The following is a 25,906-nucleotide window of genomic DNA, read 5'->3' on the forward strand; positions in this document are numbered from 1 at the left end:
AAAAACTATAGAAATTCTTTATGTTCTATAACATGTATCATATAAATTTTATATCTAAATTAAGTAGGTTGGTGGAATGCTTAACAACAGCTGAAGAACCACCTCTTCAGTAGTTTCACTATTTTTAAGGACAGATCTTCATGACCTTGGAAGTCTAATGTAAAAATACTGGATCTTACAGAAAAAAATCTTAACAAAATCACTTTTTCCCTTTTGTATCTCTCCGTATCTTCAAAAAATTACTTAAAACTAAGTCATTCCCAAATTACAGTATTATCACATCCTCTATTCTGAGATTTCATTTGATTAACTTGAAAGCTTATAGCAAAGAGGTGAAATGAGAGAGCTACATTTTTAAGATCAGTAAACTTCTTGACATTTGTTTCACATACTTACAAAATGAACAAATGATTTGGTTGGAATCTCTTACGATTAGCATTTGGTGGCGTCAGTAATGGAATTCCTTGGACTTAATATTACTACTGTAAGATATTTTGCCTTGTTCATTTCCTTAAATATTTTAAACCCTGTTATCTGAACATTTATATTATCAATATATTTAAAAGGAAGAAAGATTAGGGGAAACGGGGGAGGGGGAAACACAAGTCAGCACATACCAAAGGAACAGGGTCCCAAAAGTAAAAGTGCAAACATGATTTCACTGAAGAAGCAACTTGCCCTCAGGAAGATACTACTTAGAAAAAAAAAAAAAAAGAGCACTGATAGAAATCGTATTTTGTAAGCATATTAAAAGCTGTCAGCTTTTAAATATTTTAAATGCACACAAAAATGTGCACAGATGGGCAACTTTTCTGCTCACATTAGTCTAGAAAAAAAAATCTTTCATTATCAAGCTCAAAGTCCTTGAATTTTTTAAACTTAATTGTGCCTCTATTTCTTAGAATTCACACCCAAAGGCCAAAGCTTTCCTGCCACCAGTCCTTCAAATCTGACTTGGACATTACACGGGAGGAGGCTCCAAGCCTCCCTGAGGTCTCACTCCTTTTACAACACACGAAAAAGCAGTCGATAATGGGCCCATGCTGAATTCACTGCTCTCCACGTCTCCTCTTGGGACACAAGCCTAGCAGATGTGATAAAAACTGTGTCAGAGAAGTGGCTCTAGTTTGTGCCTTAATGACAACTTAAGCCTCTAAACCAATACAACCAAAGGACTAACAGAACTGGCTGTTACCTCTCTCTCCTGCCAATCTTTGAATATCTCTGAACTGAATTAGCACCTCTACCCACAGCATCCCCTGCCACCCCACAAAATCCATTCTAATTTTAAAAGACAAATGAATTCAGCAAACACATCGGTGGCACAAGTGTCTGGGCTCTGTGTGTGTGTGTGTGTGTGTGTGTGTGGTGTCTGTGTGTCTGTGTGTGTGTGTGTGTGTGTCTGTGTGTGTGTCCTATAATTAAGCCCTAACACGTATTTCATGTAGTTTAGATTTTCTCAAGGTATGATTGTGCATTCAGAGGTCTTGAACGAGTGCCTGGTTTATTTCCTCTGATCACCACCCCAGTAACCATATTAACACATATGACTGGTAGACTTCCAGGTTCCAAAGAGTGCCTACGGGTCGAAAAATTATTTTTAAATATGTTCAACCACAGGAAAGAAAAGTGATATTCTGAGTTACTGAAACATTCTAATTATTAAAATTTATACAGAAGAATTTTTAAAACCGTGGGTGGTGATACTTTTAACTCGTAAGAACTCTTTGTCTTACCTAATGATATGGTACCAAAAAATAGATTTAAATGTGTACTTCTGATAACATTTTCTAAATTCTATAATTCAGCCTTCAGATGATAGGTCTTGTTACCCAGTATCTTGAAAGCCTATTCAGTCACAACTGCATACCCACTTAATCAGCAATCATTGTTCTGGGATGCAGGACTCTGTTGTCAAGACAAGCACCAAAACCTTACAAAAAAATTTTTTTCAGAACTGGCCTAAGAAAAAAGTGATCTTTGTCAGACAAGGACAAATTTATGCAAATCTTTTATAAACATTCACAAACATTTATTTAGCTTTTGAAATGTTGGCCTCATTTGAGAGCATGAAAATGAGGGGGGAGAAGGAAAACGCAAAGGACAGCTTAGAAGCCGGCACGCTACATAAATATTCAGAAGGAAGATTATAGGATTCATGTTAGGCTGTCTTAGGCTTCTCCAAAGTCCACACAGAATAGCAAAGAACAAAACTAACGAGAAGTACAGCAGATGTTAGACAATGCATCAGCCTCTTTCCCTCTCTCACTTGGCTATACTTGGCCGCTTTTATATTTTCTTTCAATATGGTTAGGTCATTCAAGGATTCTCCTATAGACTCTGTATTGTGGCTACAGATCTATAAGCTGGAGGTCTGTCAGCTTTCCAAAAGTTTCCAATGAAAAGGCATTATGCAAATTCTACCTCTCTTACCCTCTTTCAGGGGGGAAAAAAGCCTCCAGTATGCAGTCATCGGAGTATTGGAAGCCCCAGCCTTCATTTCTGTATAGCTGTGTTTGCCTCAGGGCCACGCTGCTTGTTTTGACAGTGGATCCCCCTAGATAGTTGGGATTAGTCGAGCTTGTTTAGATAAACTTGAAATCAAGGCCTTCTCTAGGTAGACAGCTAGATGTAGCTACCGAGTTTCCAGCTGCCTCCGCCTTTCATCCCCAAACAACTGGAGATTCACAGTAGCTATCACAGCCACAGGCTATGTCACATACATAAGTACAAAATTAAAGGCTGCTAAAAGAAGCCTTTGTAAGTCTTAGTGCTAAAATAAGGAATCTGTACTGCTTGGTTTATACAAATTATTCTAGCACTACCAGTATGGAACTGAAATCATCAGTTAACAAGGCATATTAATCAAGGTTCCCAGCTTCTTCGGAGAGACAGGATCATAGTTTGATAATATAGCTAACCTTCTGCTTCTCAGCTCTTGTATGAGAGTAATCGCTTAAAATGTTGAAAAAGAAATAATAGGCTTTATTTATCCAGTGGCAGGAGATGTCAGACACCATCAACAAACACTGGGAACACACTATGAAGATCAAACTGTAAAAATCAAATCCGCTTTTGAGAGAGAATTATTCAGCAATTGATTAGACGGGGCCCCACTGAACAGTCACCTCCAATTACAGAACTGCTTCCAATCAACTTTTATTTCCCCACAAGTTACAGATTCTAATAAAACGCTATCGGGAGGACTCAAGCACTGAGGAAATTTATACTCAGAAAAGATCAATGACATCTCATTATAAAGACAAAAGGCAGATGCTACAAAACAGCAGTGAAATTTTTAAAATTATACAATTTAAATAGTTTTCCGAAATCTAATACTCAAGGATTTCACTCTTGCAACTAGAAAGTGTCTCTTCAGAGGGCCGGCAAAGTGTAAACAAAGAAAATAATTCAATTCCACATGTATGTTTTATTTTACTTTATACACCGTGCTCTTTACGTGTGCGTCCCAATGTTTACCCAAGGCTGGGATAAACTATACACACAACAATAGTATCAGAATAGATGTCAACACTTTCCAGAACTATGCTATGAGACACCATATGGACCTGAGAGCCCTCTACCCTCTGACGACACCATCAAGTCGCACAAGGCAGACATCAATCAATCAAGAGTTCACTGATTCACCAACAAAAAAATGTTCTCATAACTGAACAGCTAAGCCACTATTTAAAAGAAAAACTTAATGACGTGCAAGACATTCTGGAACGGTAATCATCAATTTGAGGTTTTCCTATGGAATTTATGGTTCATTTCAGTTACAACTTACAAACTAAAGAAGGAGGCAGCAAACTTTTTCTCTAAAGGGCCAGACGGTAAATATTTGAGGCTCTGCAGGGCACTGATGGACTCAGTCACGGATTCTTCTGTTTTGTTTGTTTGTTTTTAAAGGTAAAACCACCTTCGCTCAAAGGCCACACATAAACCTCCACTAGGCAATACTTGGCCAGCTGACTCTAGTTTGCCAGCCCCTGATCTAGACTGTCCAGGAGCCTCATCATACAACAGAACCCAAACTTATCAACACTCAAATTCTGAAATTTCTGAAAGGTGAAATGACCAGGCCAATCATACTGACTCTAGGGTGATTCAATAGTTCTCACCTGATTATCGCTAAATGGCTAATTGTCTACTGCATACAAACATGTTCTCTTTTTGGAAAATTATTTAAAATACAACAACAACAACAAAACAGAAACAAAGAATTACAAATCAAACCTATTTCCACCACTCAACATTCACAACGGTCTTGTGGCATAAACTCTTCAGAGAAACAATTCTTTCTTAACAGCTCACTATTATCACAGGTGAGGTTCAGGGGTTTTCTTAACAAATAAAATGATTGACACTCTTTGGATCACGGACAGCTCTTCAATAGTTACTTTGTCCATAATGTCATAAAAAGTACTAAAAGAGAAGAAAGTTTTACTCACCACTCCCACAAACAACACAAGCTACATACCCAACGTTCTGCTCGACACAGAACATGGAAGAGCCTTCAAACTACTGAATTTCTGGCCCTTCTTTCAACCTCTTCCCCTGAAGTGTGTTTCCCAGGATTTTCTCTTCCTTTTTCTCACTCCACATTCTCCTCTGTTAATAGTCTATTTACACTTTAATTATCATTATGTAAAGGTCTTAAATTCGAATCTTCACCTTAGATTATGTCTAACACCAGGCTCTGTTCTGTCTTTTTTCTCGTGTCCCGTAAGTACTTTAAGCTTAGCATGTTGAAAATCCAGATGCATCATCTAGGTTCCTGGAACACTGGGGCTCACTAAGCTCTTTCACTCCATCAAAACAAGAAAGGAGCTCAGACAACCACTATTACTTGTTTGGGGATGGGGGCAGCGGGAGACACGATCCACTTGAGTGACTTAGATTCAAGTACTGGCCAATTGGTTGTTGAATTTTAAAATAACTCTCTGAAGAAAAGCTTCTGGTTCCTTAAAAGCTTCCCAAAAGTTAATAAACAAAAAGGCAGACAGAAAGGAGACCCTGGAATGAAGCGTATTTCAGTCATCTTAGAAAAGGAAATGTGTATATTTCCCTAAGCAAGATAATATCTTAGAACCAATGTGCTACGGCCCCTGTCTGCACGGAGCTTCTGATCTAGTTAGAAAGACAGATGCTTTGCAAATGAATACATGAATGTAGAATTGGACGTGAAGGGAGCTTTGAAAGAAGAGGGTCTTCTGACAGAATGATGGGGGGTGAAATTAGATGGAAGGGTCATGAAAGATCTCAGGAAGTGGCATCTTGAGCTGAGATTTTGGGAATGAGTAAGGGTTCACCAAAGACTGTTAGAGGAATAGGAAGAGAAAGGCCAAAAAAAAAGTAAGAACATGAGCAAAAGCCACTGAACAAGAACCCTTGACACACTCAAAGAACTGAAATCAGCCTGGCATGCTGAAACAGAGCAGGGCAAGAAGAAGCTGGGGATTGCCAGGGTGACTCGGTTGGTTAAGCATCTGCCTTCGGTTCAGGTCATGATCCCAGGGTCCTAGGATGAGTCTGGCTTCAGGCTCCCTACTCAGCAAGGAGCCTGCTTCCGCCTCTCCCTCTAATGCCCACCCTCCACTTGGGCTCTCTTGCTCACTCTGTCAAATAAATTTTTAAAATTTTAAATTTAAATAAAATTTTTTTTTAATTTTAAATCTTAAAAAATAAATAAATAAAAAAGATCAGGTTGCACAGGGTGTCAGGGGCCAAATCATAAGGGGCCTTATAGGGCATGCTACGGAGCCTGGGCTTTATTCTAGTGCACTGAAGTCACGAGCAGGGTTTGAGTCCTTTACATCACTTTGCATGTCACTTTCTGACTTTGCCGTAACCCCCACGTCTTCCAGATTGCAAGGGGTTCAAGCGCTATTCTCATCGAGCTCTTCACCTGAGCTCCCACGCCAGTCCTGCAGCCATCATTCCTAGCATTCAACGGACCATCATCTCAGGACCCTACATTTCCACAGGAGAATAAAGACACACACCCAGGTGCCTGTCAGGCCTCCGATTCCTGAGAGAAGGAAGGGGAACCTCACACAGGAGCCTTAATAATAACGCAGCAGCACGGAAAGGGATTATGGTTGAAGAGAACAACAAAGGAAGTGTAACAAATTTGAACAGGATCAGCTTAAATCTCTCTTCAGAACATGCTCCTGATAATCTGGTGTTCCTTCTGAGACCCCAAAGTCCATTTTCCTGTATACGAAGAAAGCAGGACTTTTTATTGCAGTAACGTGTTATCTATCATTGCATTTCAGAAGCCATTGGTTATAAGACTATTATTTTTCAGTACTACTAGGGGGAAAAAAGCTTTGAATGATACACCATCAACGGTAAGATGCATCCCAATTTCAGAGAGGTTAAAAAGTGAAAAATCGAATATATTTCCCACTTGACTGAGTTAAGAATGGTGGGGATTATATCCACAGTCAGTGTCTAGTGGGGTACCCAGCACAGAGGAAACACCCAGTGAAAGGTGGTGCTGCAAGATGGCTGGATAACAATCTGGAGATTTAGATGCAAAAATAAGAGCATTAACTGAGCATTTACTATTGCCAAGCACTGTGCTAAGAGTCTATAGGTTGTATTGTTTAATCTCCATAGGAAACAGTGAGGCCACACGGGCCAAAGGAGAACTGAATTTATCAGAGAAACAATATTTATTCTTTTTTTTTTTTTTTTTAAGTAGGCTCCATGTGCTGTGTGGAGCTTGAACTCACAACCAAGAGTCACATGGTCTGCCGACTGAGCCAGCCAGGTGTCCCAATATTTATTCCTGATATAAGAAAGAAAAGGAATGGAAGAAACTATTAAAGTTTGTATAAATGTGGTATAAGCCATTTCTGTCAAAAATTTACTATTTATGCTTAATAAATATAAGAATTATGTACAAAATTTAAGGTATCTAATTGACCTATGTAACTATATAACTTGTTCTGATTCAGCCTTCATTGTGTCGCTCATATACCAATGGTCATCTGCTCTCTGGAGGGGGTAAAGTGACAAGCAGAAGGAAGCCGAAACGGGTCATGCTCTATGCTAGAAGTTTTACATATGCTCAACGATCCTGCCAGTAATCTTGTGTATCATAAAGATTATCAACCTCTTATGCGTGAACTGAACCTTAAAAGTGGAGTAAAATTAATCAGATAGAACAGTGAAGTAGCTTGCCTAACTGGAAGTAGACAGTGAATGGAAAAGCTAACATTTAAATCCAAGTTCATCTATCCCTGGAGCTTAAGTTCTTTCCACAGTCCTCAGCTTACTGCTTTGTTGACTACAAATCAGAGTCTCATTCTTGGCTCCTGCTGGATTAGGATTCTGTCACCACAGTTATAAACACTCAGACAGCTCCAACTTTGCGGTAGTAGCCCTCCATGCTGAAGGAAGCTAACGCCTCTCTCCCACCTCACTCTCCAACTACAGCAGTGGACTGACTGCAAGGCTTGTGTTAACACAGGGTCTTCGGTTAGGGGAGCCTCATGTGCCGGCTTGCCCAGGACATCCTGGTTTGCTCAGTTTGTATAATCATGGTGCCCGTTTCACTCTTCAAAGTGTTCTAGATTGGCTGCTATGGTCTTCAGACTCTTGGAAAACCATGGCGTGTCTGGAAGGTCCTGAAAGAACAAAGAGCTGTTCTATCTGCCTTGTGATGGGAAACTGGGGAGTGATGTTAAAAAGGTTTTATCACTTGACCCCAGGCTCTTTATTTATCCACATTAAAGACTTACCTACATTCTAGTACTTAATGCAATACCAGACACATCATGAACTACATGGAAACAGCAAAATCTTCCCTTTGCTTCATTTTCCTCATGCTACATCAGAAAACAATTATCCAACTAGGCTAATCTGGGTATTGTGTATACATCACACCCACATCTCCTGCCAGTTCTACAAAATTAGTATTACTTCTTGTTTTACAGATGAAAAAAAAAAAAATGAGGCTGAAAAAGTAAAGCCTTTGCCCAAAGGGCCTTTCCAAAGCCAGATCTCCTACAACGTGGAGATATCTACCTTCTACTATTTTTCTTTAGGCCAAACATACCAAAAAAGAAGAAAAGGAAAAAGAAGAAAGAAGAAGAGGAGGAGGAGGAGAAGAAAGAAAAGCAGTTAAAATTTGTAGGGGGGGGATGATAATTGTTAAGAAATAAGTGAGACATGAATAATGCAAAGATTTTAGCTGCCATTAAATCTGTTTATTATAACAGATATATTTTAGAAATTCAGAAATACTTCTCAATTTACTAGCAGTTTAGATCTCTAGAAATGGTAAGTATCTGGAAGGTTGGAAGAGTTCTCTGTTAAAAATAATGTTCTCAACAATTTACAGTTTACACTTCTAAAATCAGATGTTACTGAAGAGGCATCATGTTTGAATATTTTCGAATGTAAGAATCTTAAAAGCGTCTGGTAGGTAAGATAGGATTTAATAAAATGTATGTCTTCGTTTGTCCTACCTCGTTCAAATTCTGAGCTCAGAAATCATAGTGTGAAAGCTATTCTAATAAGCTTTTATTATTACATATCAAATATCTGGACTACTAATATCCAAGCACAGTACCAGGTGCTAGAGATATGGACACAAAGCAAGCAAGAAACCCTGACCTCCTGCTTGGGGGGAGGGAGAGGATACATAAACAACAACATGCAATAAAGTGTTTTCGGTTTTCCGACAGATGTCATAGAGAAAGGAAGGTATGGAGAGTTCTACCGGGGGGATGTGAAAGACCCCTCAGAGGTGGTGACATGCGACCTGACTTTTGAGAGATGAGTATTTACTAGACAAACTGCTAGATAAGAATATTCCAGGAATAAAAGCAACGTGAAAAAATATTTTATCACATATTTCACAAGGCTGGTATATAAGCACATGAGCTTTGTTAAGCTCAATGTTCTTTAAAAGATCATCTTAATTCTTTTATAAATACCTTTTCATTTTCTACCCACGGACCCCCACCTGCTATATACCCACGTACACACAGTACAGACTAGTCCACGGTATGGGTTTCATCCTATTTCACATTTGAAATCTGAAATTGACCAAAGTTACACAGTTTGTAATTACAGTAGCCACAGGACTCTCAACTCTACTGTGTGTATTGAAAAAAACAAAAGCTAACACAATAGTACAAAGCACTATAGGCGACCAAAAGGGCTAACTTACAAGGACAATGGGGGCACATTACTAAATTTCTAAGATTTTGAACACGCAAAGTCTCAATGTGCAGATTTCACAACTGAAATAAATTAAAAATAATTAGCTATATGAAACCCCTTCATCACCATTTAAAGAGTTTCCATATTTTCAGTATATTTTCGAACATATTCAAGAACTGTTTCTGATTATATCTCTTCATCTTTACTGGACAAAGTACTCTCTCTTCCTCTTGCAACTTCTCTAAATTTTGCTCTGGAACAGCACAGGCTCAGAAAGGAAAGGTTTTCCAGAATTCTTAGGTTCTGCCAAATTCTGGAGGCAACGGCTATCACATATAACCCTAATACCCAACAAAACAAAAGCACCGCACTGGATTACCCTGCTGCCTTAAATCCGTCCCTAGACAGGGGAGCCACTACATAACTACTGGTTATTAGATGCCATGAATGATTCTGAGCCCTCTTACACACTTCAAATCACTTAACCCCCACAAAGACCCTAGGAGGTCTTTACTATGATTACCTCTAGCTTACAGATGTGGAAATGAAATCCTGAAGAGGTAAGTCCAGTAAATGACAGAGTTGGGATTCAAACCCAAGCAGTCTGGCTCCGAAGTCCATGTTCTTCATCACTGCTATCATTCACGCCTCTGTACTCTGCTTTCTGGAATCTGAACTCCTTAACAATTATGTCTGTGTAAGACGTACTTCATATTCACAATTATTCACTGGCCCGTAATTTATCTTCGCTGCTGAGAAGAGCCTCTAACACGGATTATAGTCATTCCTGTACTTAAAGAGTTCAGACTGATAGACAAATAATACAGTGTAAGAAGTCAATGTTCCAAGAGCTCTCCAAGTGCTGAGACAGAGTGACTAACTCTGTCACGGCCAGTTTCACAGGGGAAGTGATATGAGCAGGACAGTTAATGCTGAACAGAAGTATACCTGGGGAGCAGGAGGGAGCTTGAGGAAGGATCTCAACCATAAAAACAGCTTGGGCAAGAACAGAGGTGGGAGAAAGCAAAGCATGCTGGGAAATGGTGAGGTGTTCTTGGACTGCTTATAGAGTGAGGAGTAGGATTTTAGTATATGTGCTGCCGAAGCGAGCACGAGTGAGGTGTAGGAAACTAGGCTGCAAGTTGAGTCAGCTCAGACTGCGAAGGGCCTGAAATCCAAGTTTTAAGAAATTTGGAGTCAATCTTGAAGGCACCAGGGGACAAGCAAGAGTTCTGACTAAAGAGAAATGGTGGGATTCGAAATACGTTTTAGAAAGTTATCTCTGGCCGTCTTGCAGAGGGAAGTGATTAAAAGGGCACTGGGCTGTAAGCCATTAGGAAGAGTTCACAGGAGAGAAACTAAGAGTTGAATGCAGAGGGAAATAAGACTGGGGAGCAACTTGGGAAGGATAATAAACAAGACTTGCCTGATCAACTGACACTGGTTACACGAAACTAAAGTTAAGGCTCAGACTACCATGCTCAGAAACAGCCCTCCATCCACCTAGTTATAACCATTGAGTAAACTCAAAAGAAACAAGACCATCCAATAGTATTCACAGATGTCTAAAATCTAGTGGAGCTTTTTTGGAGCCAGAATAAGACCAGGAGAACACTTCTAATAAGAATGTGTAAGTAAGAATTGCATAATTACCATTTCCTGGCGTTAGATTCAAGTAAGTAGTAGTACAACGTAGCTGCATAGCTTGGCGTGCTTTCAGAAAGAATAGCTCAAAAAGAATTTGTCTTTTTAATGAGTTCCTTCTATATAACTGTAACAGCTGGGGAGTGACCAAATTGGGAAGAAATCTTCAACTTGAAAGAAAAGCCTTAAGTCAGAAAATGTATCAATTTTTCAATTGGGTTTAGTTAAATGTTTAAGGTTTTGAAATACAGTTTTCATTAAAAAGCCCGTCCAACCCCATTCCATTCTTAAATTCACCCTTTTCTGGAAATGGAAGTTGGGGGGAACTCATGATATCGATACGGTAGAGTAGCAGCATTTATCTACAAGGTGGTTTCTCTTTAGCAAACACTTTAAAAAGCATCAACTCTGACATTTGTCCAAGATGATAAATCTGACTTGTAACAATACAAGGAAAAATAAGAAGCGACATGTGACAGATTTTTTAGGATTACTGTTTAACCATCCATGAACCTATACTTGAAAAAAAAAAATAAATTAAAACCAAGCCAATCATCAAGAACAGAACACTTTTAAACACATACAAGGAAGCTGATGTTTAATCTGGGATGCATTTGTCCATCTGCATTCTATCAATGAATCTTTTCAAAATTTGCACTGTGGTCCATCAAAATGGCTACATCTCATGGCATTTGTGGGGACTGGTGCACTTCCTGAAGAAAGCTGCTTCTGCAGGGTGCTTTGTTGCTGTTATGTTAAACAATCAGCTCCTAGGGTCTGAAGAGTTTGAATGTTTATATCTGTGGATGAGAAAATTACATTTCTATCTACAATCCCAGACTGCCAAATTGCTAAGAATTATGGAAACTGACCTTTCCGAGCAAGAGGTGGAAAAATCCAAAAATCAACAGTGACTCTCGGGAAAATCACATCCAAAACAAACCTAAAAGATGATCTTCTGTAAGGGCAGCTTCAAGACTTTCCCACTTGGGTTTCTCTGTACCACTTTAACTCTACTATCTTCTAAGGCTTCATAACATAAAGGACAAGAAATTGTAGGAATGTGATTACATGGTGGCATCACTACCATTAATTTTTGGAGACACCCCCAATTCTGGTCATGCCACTGTGCTACAAACCGACAAAATGACCTGAACGTGCATTACGCTTATAGCCTACGAGACAGTAAGGTCCTTCAGGGAAGAGTAGAATCTACTTCTTCTCTCCTCTTTACTTAGCATGGTGCCTGGCTCACATTCTGCAGACACTACACTTAATAGTCTCTCATTCAATTAATGAATTAAAAAAAATTAAATTAAAAATTTAAAAAATTAATAAAATCAAATCTACTCTCCCAGTTTCTGCCACCCAAAAACACACACTAAGGCGACGAAGAAAAGATCAGAAAATGCAGACACTTATAAGTTAGTCTTCTTAAGACCAGGTTGTAGAGTCATTTCAAAAGCATGATCCACTTGATGCTTCTATAAGTAAATCCTCTCAATGAGACTTAAATGAATCAATAAATTCTGTCCCATGTATATGGTGTCAAAAAAAAGTTTCCAGAACCAAACTTGACCTCACCATTTCAAGTGGATCAAATCTGAGCAGTTTGTATGAGCAGACTGGAAGCATGACAGCACCCACACTTTGGAGAAGAATGTGGGAAAAAAAGAAAGCTCAAAATTTCTAAGGGAAATGGGATACACCCAGGTCTGACTCCATTCTTCGTGAGCTTGGTGAATGCAAGGCCCAAAGGACCACAAACCCAAAGTCTCAGTTCCAACTTGAAGATCCTACAGTTTCAACAAGTCTCTAAAGAAAGACTAGCAGAATCTTTCGGGAATCAAAGTCACAGTTTATAAAAACCAGGTACACGGCTGCGTATGGTTTTCTAATGCCTAATGACAATGAGAAAAATCAGATTTTATCATTTCTTTTAAATTTTGTGTGACTATTACAAATGTATGTCACATTATACAATGCCAGTATGAGACGTCCTTTCACGGTAACAGAAAATTTATTTCTTTCAATGAATCAGGGCATGAACAAGTTTTGAATTAAAATGTTTAGTCTCTGGTTTATCGAGATTTAGAGGAAAATAACATGAAAGTTTTCAAACACAAGAGCACACCAAAAGAACGAGGCAATCACCAGAATACAAGCAGCAAGTCTTGATTAAATATTATCTCTGTTGTCTTTCTAACCAGAATCTTCCAATCCATTTACATAGGTTAAACTATGAATAATTGTGAGCCTAAGAAATGTTTTCTTTAGAGCATACCTGAAGTATGAACAGATGAAAACTCCATATTTAAGCAATTACACGCAACTCACAAATGCCAATTTCCATCACAATTAGCCTAAGTTATGCAACATATTTTTGTTCCTTTTTAGTATATAGGTGATGCATGTTTTTATAATTTGCTTAACTGCCTATAGTGAAATTTTAAAATCACATAGACCATATAAAACCATAAAAGAAAGGGTACCTTTTTATTTTTCCCAATGTACCATGTTTCTACATTGCTTATAGAGCTTGTACAAGCAACACTGTTAGTTTCTATATAAAGATTTCCATAAAATTTTTATAGTTTCTATAAATGCATAAAGATTGTTGGTTTCATTATAACCTCTGTTTCAGTGCCAGTGGAAAGAAAAATTACCTGCAACTCTAAACAGCGAACTATATATATAGAGTAAGTAAGTGTGCTCAGACCTCTATTCAAAAAGCTCTAAGACACTAGCTATATTTCACCAAAATATGCATAAGCGTACCGGAGAAGCAACTTCTAGCACACTCACCCCTAAGCACCACTCTTGGAACAAACAGGCTATAAAAAGTGCAATTGTGAGAACAAATTATTAATTCTACATATTTTAGTACAAGAGGTAATCGTCTTATAACTAATATGTTTTAAAATGGTATGTGTAATGCCTATTATACTTGACATATTACAAGGCTATTTATGGAAATCTTCTCTCTGATAAGTTACCACAGCTTTACTCCACATTAGCCCACAGTACATATTGTAATTACTAAAGGCTCTTTTTAATCTGAAAAATCATATAATGTTTTGAAACCAAAGATGAGAGTTTGATGAGAATGGTAACCATAATTTGCTAACATGTTAATTTAACTATCCTTTTCTCCCTTAATTCAATTAGTATTCATTAAAATTGCACTAATCACAATGAGTAAAGTTTTACCAATTATTTCCATAATTATGAATGAACACAGTAAACAGAATAATTATAAATCTACTTAATTAACTACAGGCTATTTCCAGCAGAAAAAGATATTCATGTTTTGTATTTTATTTTTAATGCTAGATTGACATGCTGATATCTTTGAGAACCATTTCTAGAAATTAAAAAAAAACTCGTTGTGATTCTGTTTTTTAACAAAATTTTTCTATCGTACAGGCTTTATCAAGAACTTCACTCTCTAAATGTGTATGAGAGACTGAAAAGAATCTGGCTTAAGCTACCAAAACCAAAGTAACTCACAAATTGTATCTAAAATATTGAATCTTCACCACCCTCCCCCCCAAAAATTTAGACTACTTCATATTATGCTTAGAGGACAAACCATTTTTAAAATTTCTTATGTAAATTGCTAGATTTTTTTTAATGCAGGATTCAAGTCAGGACCCTATGAATGTTGATGTTTTAGTATTTAAACTAGCTAAGCTTTAAACAAAAGGTGATGAATAAATAATGTGAACTCTGAAAAGACCTTGCTTTTGCCTTTTTGGTTTGTTTCTCTATTTTCAAAAAAAACACAGGCATTGCAGGTCTTTCAGAAATTAACAAAGCCTATACTTACAGGTTTAAGGATAGCAGGCTTACCGGATTTGAAATGAAATATTGGGTGCTACAGTGATTTAACGGTTTTAAACCATAGATGTCATTGAGGTCCAGGGGTGTCACAGACAACTTAAGGAAGAAAAAAAAAAAAAATGGGGCACAGAGAAATCACTTTGTCAGTAATTACAATCAAGAGTCCTAAGATGTGGCTCAGGCTGCTCATTACTTCTTCCTTCTGAATCAAGACCCTTATTTACATTTCAGATTACATTTTTTATGAAACAGTAAGATCTATCAGAGCTGAGAGGAGCGAAATAATGAGGGGAAAACATTTTAATAAAACGTGTTGGGTCTGCATTACTTCCGTGTCAGAAAGAAAGGCTACTTCTGTAGTGATGGATCATTTATTCTGCTTCTAAACGAGAAGCAAAAAAGATGAAACTGATGAACTTTTACTGCCCATTTGTCTTTAGCAGACAATTAAGACAGAGAAGATCAAAATGGATTATCATACCACGCAGACAACTGGTCCAACAGTAATACATCTCCGGGACCACAGATTTGTAACTCTCTTTTATCCCTCCCCTTTCTTCTTACTTCTTTTTCCACTCTAAAGGCAGTGCTAGCTTTGTGGCTCAAGGAGAGCCAAAAGGCTGGTCATCATTATTCAGTCACAGATGTCAATCTAACCTCCCTTTTTTCTCAGTTTCTAAAGCAGTGAGCCACAATAATTTGTGACAGATTCTTTTACTGTAAGGTACAAAGAACACACAGAATAAAACATCTAGCAGCAGCAAGTGTCTCTGATCAAGTGTGCTGGTACATGGGAAACACACTATATGTAAAAACAACCACTGGTAGTTTAGGCGAACGAGGAGGAAAATCAGAGGGTGTGTGTGTGTGTGTGTGTGCGCGCGCGCATGTGCGTGTGCGTAATAACAAGCAGTATACTTTATGGTGAATTAGTTCAAATATTCCTTATGGATTACATCATAAATGTTTTAATACTAGAAATGTCGTCTAGGTTAAGTGCATATTCAACATTTACAGTTTGTAGGTAATAGAAATATTTCTAAGAATTCCTTAAAATAGTACAACTGAGGGGAAAGATAATTTGGTTTAATCCAACAAATGCTGAAAAGAAAAAAAAAAAAACCTAAGATCAGAACCCAAATGGTAAAAAGGGAAACAAAAAATATGCAGGTCCCATTCCCTTTACCAACAGATCAAGTGTCAAATCAACTTCTGGGAATTTGGAGGTAACTTCTCAAAAAATAAAGTAGACCTTTCATTCACCTACCATTCTTGAGCTACCTGTGATAAAGAAGGGAAACTACCTTTGCCAGGTTGGAAGAGATGTTGAATAAAAAAACTCTCATAAGTTTACATCTAGCCCGTGAATATCATCCTCCAAATTTTAAAATTGTGTCCCCGATCTAAACAAAGGAAACAAGTTAACTATCCTGTGAGCCCTTTAAGATAGCTGAAGGCTATCGTTTTTTAGGTTCTTTTTATTTTTTTTTTTCAGTGTTCCAAAATTCTTTGTTTATGCACCACACCCAGTGCTCCATATTTTTTAGGTTCTTACTGTAATTTTAAATTATTCCAACTTCAGTATATGAAATAGATGTAATATCATCCATTAACCCAAGTAAAGAGAACAAAGTTCATAACATAACATTTAATCTGTAAACAAGGTTCCATATGCAACAACAGAATGGATAATAGCCTGTATTTCTCTCTCTGTACACACATGTACTATATATGCATATGGATGTACAGTACCCAAATATATACACATATATTCCACCCCAAACACAAACATAGTCACATAAACATGAAAAAAAAAATGAAATTTTCATAGTAGTTATCTTTGAGTAGTAAAATTATAGATGACTTGTATTTTTCTTTGCATTCTTTTAAAAATTTATTTCTATCTTGGGGCGCCTGGGTGGCTCAGTGGGTTAAAGCCGCTGCCTTCGGCTCAGGTCATGGTCTCAGGGTCCTGGGATCGAGTCCCGCATCGGGCTCTGCTCAGCAGGGAGCCTGCTTCCCTCTCTCTCTCTCTCTCTCTCTGCCTGCCTCTCCATCTACTTGTCATCTCTGTCTGTCAAATAAATAAATAAAATCTTTAAAAAAAAAATTTATTTCTATCTATATTTCCTAAATATTTTGTCATAAACATATTACCCATGTGGCTATTACCCATGTGATTTATACCCCTCCCAAAAAAGAAAAGATCAAAAAGTGTCAGATATAGTAAGAAACTAAATTTAAAGGACTAGAACCAGATGTTAACCATGGTTATTTTCAACCATTTTCAGTTTTGTCCAACAAAATTTTCTCTTGTTGGGTAATTCAGAACCTGGGACCACAAAGTTTATTTACCTAGCCACAAAACTTTAGAATAATGATTTTCTTAAGAGCTATTGGCTTCAAGTCTACTCAAAACAGCACTTTAAAATTTTCTACCCTCTAGACACTGTTTAATGAGAAAAAAATTATTAATAAAGAGGTCCTATAATCTCTGGATTGTGTAGTTTAAATCCAATGGGCTCAATCACATAGCAATTCAGGGCAAGATAAAAATTTAACTCTCCTGTTGGAAGATGAAGCAAGGGTTAGAGAAGATTAGTATTTTTAAAATCTCATTTAAAAGTCTTGAGATCACACACAAAGCAAGCCATACCAGTTCTCTTGGGTTCTTGTACAATAAAACCTCATTACAAAGCATCTCATTATACTGATTATCCAGTTATATTCCTGGTCACATTATGTCCCCAGGATTCATAAAGATGTCTCAGATACCTTGCCCTCATACAACAGGCTACATTGCAAAGGTGTAACTACTACTGTATTGCATATTTCTATTCCATTCAAGGACATTTTTTTTCACAGACAAAATTCAATGGATGGCTTTATAAAGTTGTTTTATTCAGTGTAATCAAGAATGCTTCTATCTTGAAACAGTTTTTTTAAAAAGCACAGCAAATTGCCTATTTGAACTAAAAGTGCATGACGACCCACAGAAAGCTATAAAACATCTCTAATATTTCTTAAGACAAACACTGGAATCTAGAATGCATAACCTGGATCTAATTTTCAAGAGTAGAGCAGCACCAGAACTTCAGTACTATTTTTGTGATTAAAATAGTTCCTTCCATCCCATTCCATGCTTGGAAGATACAGGAAATTTGAGATGGCAGGGCCAACCGGCCAACCTCAACTTTCTCTACCATCATTAGAACCTCACCCAGAAGACCATTCCTCAATGTGTAGCTTCTCCTTGGAATACTACCATTACACATAATTTCATAATCTATTTCAAATTCCAGGAAATGTTATAAACTTCCTTCCTCCTCCTCCTCCTCCCTTTTTTGTTACACTGGTTCTTGACTGCTTAAATGGCATTTAAAAAAAAAAAAAAAGTCACAGGCAATCCACAAAAGGATTGCCTAATGAACTGCAGACTACAGCATACCTCAAAGTAAAACGTAAAATTTGTGATAGATTTCTTCCTTACTTTCTGTGCTTTTTTTCCCTGAAGGTAACACCCCAAACCTAGCATAGTATTTTCAATCTGATCTCCATTTGTTTTTATTTTTTGTCTTGGGTTCCTAATTGCTATTTCTCTTCCCTCTAAAAATTCATTTATCTCTCTCAGTAAAAAGAACAGTAATAATATGTTGAACAACTCTGAAATAAATTTTGTCATGTAAAAAATTAATTACGCATTCCGAACCTGGTCACTGTAGTCCTCCGGGAATTGCCTCTGCACCTCAGGATCTGTAAATAATTGACAGATAATATTAATTGGCTTTGGATTAGTGAGCAAGCAGAGGATCACACATTAATATTTGATCAGAAGATGATAGCAGCCCTGGCAGGGGATCCAAGGGGGGCAGCTGGGGCTGCTATGTTGATGAGCACAAGGAAGGACTCAGCAAGGCACTCCCATTACCCTCCTCCAGAAAAATAAAAAAGAAAAATTTTGAAGACCTGATGCTACTGTTAACTTTAGACTATTACCTAATGCAAAAATCTTGCCGACTGCAAATTGCCCTCAATATATTTTTCCAGAGAAAATGAGTCCTAAACCTGGCTTGACTCTTTTTCTCTAATCAGAAGCCTCCTTTTCATAGTTACAGATGTGGGCTTGACAAACCACCTTAAACACCAGTTTCAGATTGTGTGTGTGTGTGTGTGTGTGTGCATGCGCACGCCCGTGTGCGCACGCGTCTGTGTGTGAGTGCACCTGCTGGCAGGATGGTGGGGGAGTGAGAGAAGAATTCTTTCAAGGAACAAATACAAAACTCTTTGCTTTTAAAAATAAAATGTATCCTTACCAAAATACTTATGAACTCCTGAAAATACAGATAAAACCAGATGAAGTTCTCTTCAAAAACAGAACCAAATGATACACTTTTGGCTTGTCAGTACAAAATATCATGAGATATTATGTTCTACCTAACATAATTAGACTTGCACAGCAACTATAAAAATACATAGGTGAAAACACCTTTTGTTACCATCTGTTTAAAACAGAATTACTAAAGGGGTCACTTGATTTTTCCATCATAATTGCAAGATAATCCAATACCATCGTCTCTAAGTCAATACAGAAGTGTACTAATTAAATGCTATTAGCACTCCATTTGCTATTGATTAGGAAAACATTCAATCTTTACTAATAAAAGAAAGACATTTGGTTCCTCAGAGACACATTATGGGGAATGATAAGAATAATATGTATTTGAGAAATCACATATCAATGCAAAAGGTATATGGAAAAACACAGTATTTGAGGGTCCCCTCACACACTGATCACAAAATATACCATGTTTTCTTAGCTATCTTTTAAAATATCAATTTACTTCTCTGTGAGAGTGAATCCACATAAAAGTTAAAACCCTCCAAATCACAAAACAAAAATGCAGTTAATCTTGCTGTAGTGGAGAATCAAAAAGGCAAAAAACTAAGGGCCTATTCACATACTACATTTAAATCCTAGAAATACCAGTTTTCAAGTCATTAAAGTCAGTGGATGTTATTTTTCAAAACTCAAGGCTAATAACAAAAACAGGAGTATTCAAAAGGGCATACCAAAAATGCAAAGCTTCCAAAAACAGGTGGTGCAAAAGAGGGGAAACTATCTATAGACCATTTCCACTCTTGAGGTATCTTCTGGTTGACTTAAAAACTGGAGATCAATTCCTTTCCTTACCCTCATCTGCAAACACTCAATGGGACAAAGGACCTATCTAGACTATGACCAGCAGAATGCTGGAGTGATCCCCTCTGTGCAGGGCTGCTAGTGGGCCAGAGGAAGATGCTATTGCTTCTCTCTGGCTGGAAGGGCTGAAATCATGCAAGGAGTTGGCCCACTTGAGACAGGAGGCCAGAGGGCGCTAATGGCGTGACATGAAAAGCACCAGGCCTAGAGGGAAGAATGAGCAGGATGCAAAGGGACAACCAGACACACCTCTAAAACGGTGCTTGCTGCTAGGTTGGGGAGAAGGGGAAGTCTAAATAAGAGGGTAGCAGTTAAAATTCCTAAAACATAGGTAAATCACCCTGCACAGAAAAAAACTGATATTTTAGGATTTAAAATTTGGTCCCAAGACAGAAAAAAAAAAAATGTACTTGTAAGCCACTGAGGGACGCAGTAAAATAGAAGTTGGGAAAGCCACAAAATAAGGCTTATTCTTTTTCTTCCAACTATCACGTGGTTAACTCTTACTCTTCAACGAGAAAACTTTTATAGAAATGACTCGACATAAATTTTTAATATCATGTCTTCTTGCAGTAGTTTGTGCTTCTTAGGAACCACAAATACTGATGGAAACCAAGACGGAATGAAACCAAAGACGAATTTTTTTTTTATCACCATTTTGTGAGGGGATGAATGTCAGAAACGAAAATGTATGATACGTTCTTCAATTTAAAAAAGATTCTTGTTTATAGGTGGGAGAAGGAAAGTTTTTGTACCTTTTGTCAATTATGTTAATAAGAAACTATATGAATAACTAACTTATTATAAACATGTATTTTATTAATATACACAATATAGCAACATTTTAAGAAGAGAAGGAAACATAGATTTTTAAAAATCTACTTATTTTAATATACTGAAGGTAAAGACCATGGAATGCCAAGATGGGAGGCACACAAATCATGGTATCCTAAACACTGCCTCAGTGGCAGGCACGAAAATTGTCATCAACCAAATTCCTTCAACTATCCTACAACAGCCCAGAGTGAGATTCCCAGATTTTTGCAAAATCGTGTTCCAAGATAATACATGGATTATTATTTACTATGATCCAAGCATAAAGCTTGTGATTTAAGGCCCTGAGGTTTACAAAAGCAAACTTCATGGGTTCTTAACACTCTCTAAAGCAATATTTTAAAATGGGGGGGGGGGCACACGCACGATGTTTTTTAGAAACCAAATTCCAATCTACAAAGTTCCACTTACTTAGCTCAAACATCCAATCTGATAGTTTATAAAGCTATGAAAGCCATTTTGTAAAAACTAACCAAAAAACTGAAAAGAATTGGAGTTTTCTTAAAAATGTCTATTTCACACAGTGGGTTGAAATCCTCTCTTTTCACTTTGAGTCGATCACAATGCCATAATGTCACCAAAATATCGACATTGGAAACATCTGAGTTTAAAAGGTCCAAATACAATCTGCTTTTCTCAAGCAACACAACACCCGCCTTACTAACAGTTTCAGCATGGCACATGTACAAAACCTCGCACCCCTGCAGTTGAGCAAACCGCCTTTAAATTTTCTGTCTGGCAGCAATCCACTTGCGTGTCTGTATGTTTTTACAAGTACTCTATGTATTTCATTGCATCAGCTGCATTTCTTTGAGTTTTAAATGGTCTGGGAACATTTTATGAAATGTTCTATATCTTTATATGGAAAATAATGTACACTGGAAAAGTGTGCATCAGTCTAATATTTATGTATCTATTTCTTTATCCACCATCCAATACTATAATTGCTAATGTTCCAAAACACCTTCTCACATTCATACCCTCACCGCCAAGTGCAGTGTCACCAAACAGCTAACTTTCAACACAAAAATCTGCAGATCAGAGAACTACCAAGGAAAAAAGCAACAATTTGCTCAGGCAATTGGCAGTAAGAACAGAGTCATGGGCATATGTCAAGCTTTTTCTCTAAGAATTGTCCCTCTGACAGAAAATTAAGAACATTCGTTTTCCTTCTCTCTCAGCAACTTCCTCCAGATTTAAGTAGTAGATTCTTAAAATTAAAAATCAATTTCATCATCTCCTAGGAAAATACGAACATAACGTATTTAAAATATCTTGCCACAAGATGTATGGTATGGTAGAGTCCATGGATCTCTCAATCACGTAAGCCGAAAAGAGGCACCTGGCTCTGGAATAAAGCTTCACATTGTGTCAACGTGATGGGCCACTATGTTCTTCTAGCACCACAGCCACACAAAAGGAGGTCTCCACAAAGACACGTGTGCACCACCGCTTTTCCACTGGAGGCCACAAGAAGCATTTCTATACTTAACACAGACATTTCACAGCACAGGACTCCTGATCTGATTCAGGCACAGAACATGACCCATGCTTAAGAGGCTAGGTCCTTGCGGGGCTCGGCAAGGGTGAGGGGGAAGTCTCAGAACAACAATGTCTTGATTTTTTTTTTTTAAGAAAGGTTAATTTTCTTCGACCTCAATTGTTCATGTTTTCTAGTATCCTACTGTAACATACTTTAAGTCTTTAAGATATACCAGATTGCCACAGGATGTTTAATTAATAGAATTAGAGTTTGGGCAAGACTTGCTGGAACAGTGCTATAAATTATTTTACACAGGCTCCAAAACCTTGAGTTCTGCCTTAGGCTTAAAGTTCCTAGAAAACGTGGTAGACAGATCTTTTACAACAGAAATGCAAAATAATTCATAAAAGTACTGTGGTTATGTATGAGGGCTCATTTGTAGATCAGTAACTAGTATGTGTACGTACACACACACACACACACACCTCTTACCAAATTATTTTCCTGTTTTCCTCTGTCATACCAATGACTCCATATGAAGGGTCAAGGCACGACACTTTAACTCTTTATTGAAAAACACACTGACTTCATTTTCTATGAAATGTGGGACAACTACACACGAACCAAATGTTACCATCTTCCATAACTGAAGCTCTTTTAGGAAATTTAAGAGAGACTGCAGGCAACTGTAGCCGCTAACATGGGAACCTACGCTGCTTTCACTTTTAATGTGGCAGGTATCAAGGCAGAAAAAATTACATTTAAGGCCCACTAAAAATTTATTCAGTCATTATCCCTAGGATATTTCAGTCAGTAACAAAATATTGAACATATTTAAAGCTTATAATTATTAAAAAAAAAAAAAACCTCCTCTTTAAAAGACTTAAAAATTAGCCATAAAATGGTATCACCTCATTGTTTAATTCCATATAGTTTAAGAGATTATCCTCCTCTCCCCCACAACTGTAAATGTTAATCCAAGTTGTAATCAGATTTAATTTTCCAGATGAGAAGATGGGAATATGCTGCAAATGAGGGAGAGTCCATTACACTGCTCTTTCCCTAATGCCATGTTCAAATTTTATACGCTGAAAATGTATACACTCAGCGAGTAGTCTGAGAAGTTATACATTTTGAGGACGAGCTCAATCTTCTCCAAAACACACTCAGAAATAACCTTTTTCTTCTCATCTTCAAGAAGAAAAGTTTTGTTTTTTTTTTGTATAATGTAGAAATAAAAAGTTGCTTGACACTGTGATTACAAGATGGACTCCACTAAAAAAAAAAGCTTAAAGGAAACTCCCTATTAAACTCACTGCTGCTCTAATGAATCAGCTTTACTTACTTTATATTATAAAATACCTGCATCATTTGTTTAGCATTTTAACTCAATACAATTATTCTAGTAAACTATTCCACTTATGATAGTTAAAATTTAATTAAAAATATATTTCTGAAAGGAATGTTTCAAATGTTTTACATAGGAAAAAAAAACTATAAACATGATTTCCTTTTCCTTAACAATGAAACAAAATAGTTTATGTTGTCATTGCTTTAAAAATGTTTTTAAATTAAAAGTTACTTGCTTCAAACAAAAATTGCTGCAGATTGTATCCTGTAATTACAGAAGAGTATACTTCACTAATTCCAAAAAAAAAAAATCATTTCCAAGTACTTTAAATGAACCTTCGGTTTCCACGTACAACTGGAATTTCTTTTCTTTTCTTTTTATTTTAAGATTTTATTTATTTATTTGACAGAGAGAAAACACAGCAAAGAGAGGGAACACAAGCAGGGGAAGCGGAAGAGGGAGAAGCAGGCTTCCCGCTGAGCAGGGAGCCTGACGAGGGCCTTGATCCCAGGACCCCGAGATCATGACAAGCCAAAGGCAGACGCTTTAACAACTAAACCACCCAGTGCCCCACAACTGGAATTTCCTAAAAATTATTCCAGGTATTAACTTCTTGATCTAAAACATGAAGACCCTTAGACACAAAAACTTTAGTCATCACTAATTTTAAAACTGTGTTTCTATTCCAGCCTTTCCTTTCAACACTGGCAGAAACACACTCAAATATTACACTTCACAGCAGCTGGCCTGATAACACAGGACCAGTGCACCATCTACACCTATAAAGAAAACCCAAACAGCATTATTTAGGGAAGGGGAACACAGCCCACCTCAGTATGGCAAGCAATGGGACCACTCACGTGCCAGATTCCTCCTCGAACTAACAGATTCTGCCTTTCAGACATATCCTGCTCTGATGTGACTCTCTATGCATAAACAGCAGACACTGACCTATTGTTTTCAGCTGTTGGGAGTTATGAATGTAGTACAGTTATCAATTAAGTGAATCAACGAGTCTTAAATGCATCAGCTGTTCTACAAATAAAGAGTCCACTGACATTATGCAGTAAAATCTTGGGAGTTACGTCTCTTTCTAGAGAATGGTGATAGATTTTTGACCAGCCAATGCCACTACTTACCGATAATTAGAAATACTTTCCATAACTCATTCCATCTACAAAAGGTATATAAATCTGATTCTCAACCAAACTTATGCCACTTAACCCAAAAATCAAACATAAGTCGAATTCCAAAGGGAGCTTTAAAATGGAAAGAGAGAGTGTGCTGGAGAGAAGAAAAAATCCAGAGACTAGATTCACTTATACTTTCCTTTTTGCCTGAATATCCTAGCTTTTAACTTTCATTATTATTATTTAAATATTTAGGTTTTTAAAAATTAGTTCAGGGTTTGGAACTATTCCTAAAATCTATCAAATTGATAAATATTGATGAAGACCCTTTTTTTTAATAGCTATAATCTCAGGTTTCCGTTTAATTTCCCTGAGAGTTAGGGTTCATTTTAGCCCTTCTTTTTGAATGAACATCGTAAGTGTCCAATTTTTATTCCAATGTGAATAATTACTTCAGACTTCACGTAAATGACAGCTGTGCCCTTTATGTACTACAAACATGACATCACTGCATATGGTCTTCATAAATAGATATATCACAACTGTCAAATCTGGTGGAAAGAGATAACTTCATTATTTACTCAAATGCAACTACTGATTGCAGACCCACTACGTGTCAGGCACCAGGACAGGCATTTTATACACAATTTCTAATTTAATCTTCATGACAACACTGATATTGGGACTATCGTTAAGTGTATCATCGTTAAAGAAAGCAATAGTTTACTATTTGTCCAAAGTTAGAAAATTAATATTTACTCATGACACAAATATACTGGTGTGAGTGGTGCAGGTGATGAAAAAGCCAGTCCTTGCTGTCAAAGAGTTTACAGTGTGACCCTAATGGAGAACCCGCAGAATTAATTCACCACAGAGTTTCACAAAGTGCTGTGCTAGGATGAGCAGGGGGGCATCAAACCTAATTCCGACCAGGGCAGAAAAAGCGTTGAGGGAGTAAGTGGCCAGATGCAGAGGCTAGGACTAGACCATGGTTCATCTCATGCTACCACAGCCACCTTCGAACAGACCAATGGACAGGAAGTCAGTATCTGTTGAGGCCAGGGCCCTTGTTCTACTTAGCTTTGTCTGCTACAGAAGGTCTTCTCGGTTACAAAGGCTCAACAAATATTTTGGCGTAAGAGAAAAAACTCATTAAATACCTGTCTCTCAAAATGGAGAAAAGGCCAATTTCAAAACATCCAATTGAGAACAAGCCTCTGAATGCTATATATAGGCTT

The 25,906-nt window shown here is 37.4% G+C and overlaps 1 protein-coding gene across 16 annotated transcripts in view; it reads right to left on the reverse strand.

Annotated features, from left to right (window-relative positions):
• Positions 1-25,906, reverse strand: part of DENND1A (DENN domain containing 1A) — a 496,373-nt gene that overhangs the window by 353,247 nt on the left and 117,220 nt on the right. For all 16 annotated transcript variants that reach the window (XM_082695480.1, XM_082695471.1, XM_082695477.1 and 13 more), the window contains exon 3: positions 18,380-18,423. In XM_082695480.1, coding sequence (XP_082551606.1) covers positions 18,380-18,423 — 44 coding nt within the window. The remainder of the gene's footprint in view (positions 1-18,379; positions 18,424-25,906) is intronic.

The sequence above is a fragment of the Mustela nivalis genome (assembly GCF_964662115.1).
Source record: "Mustela nivalis genome assembly, chromosome: 13".
In the NCBI taxonomy this organism is placed as follows: domain Eukaryota; kingdom Metazoa; phylum Chordata; class Mammalia; order Carnivora; family Mustelidae; genus Mustela; species Mustela nivalis.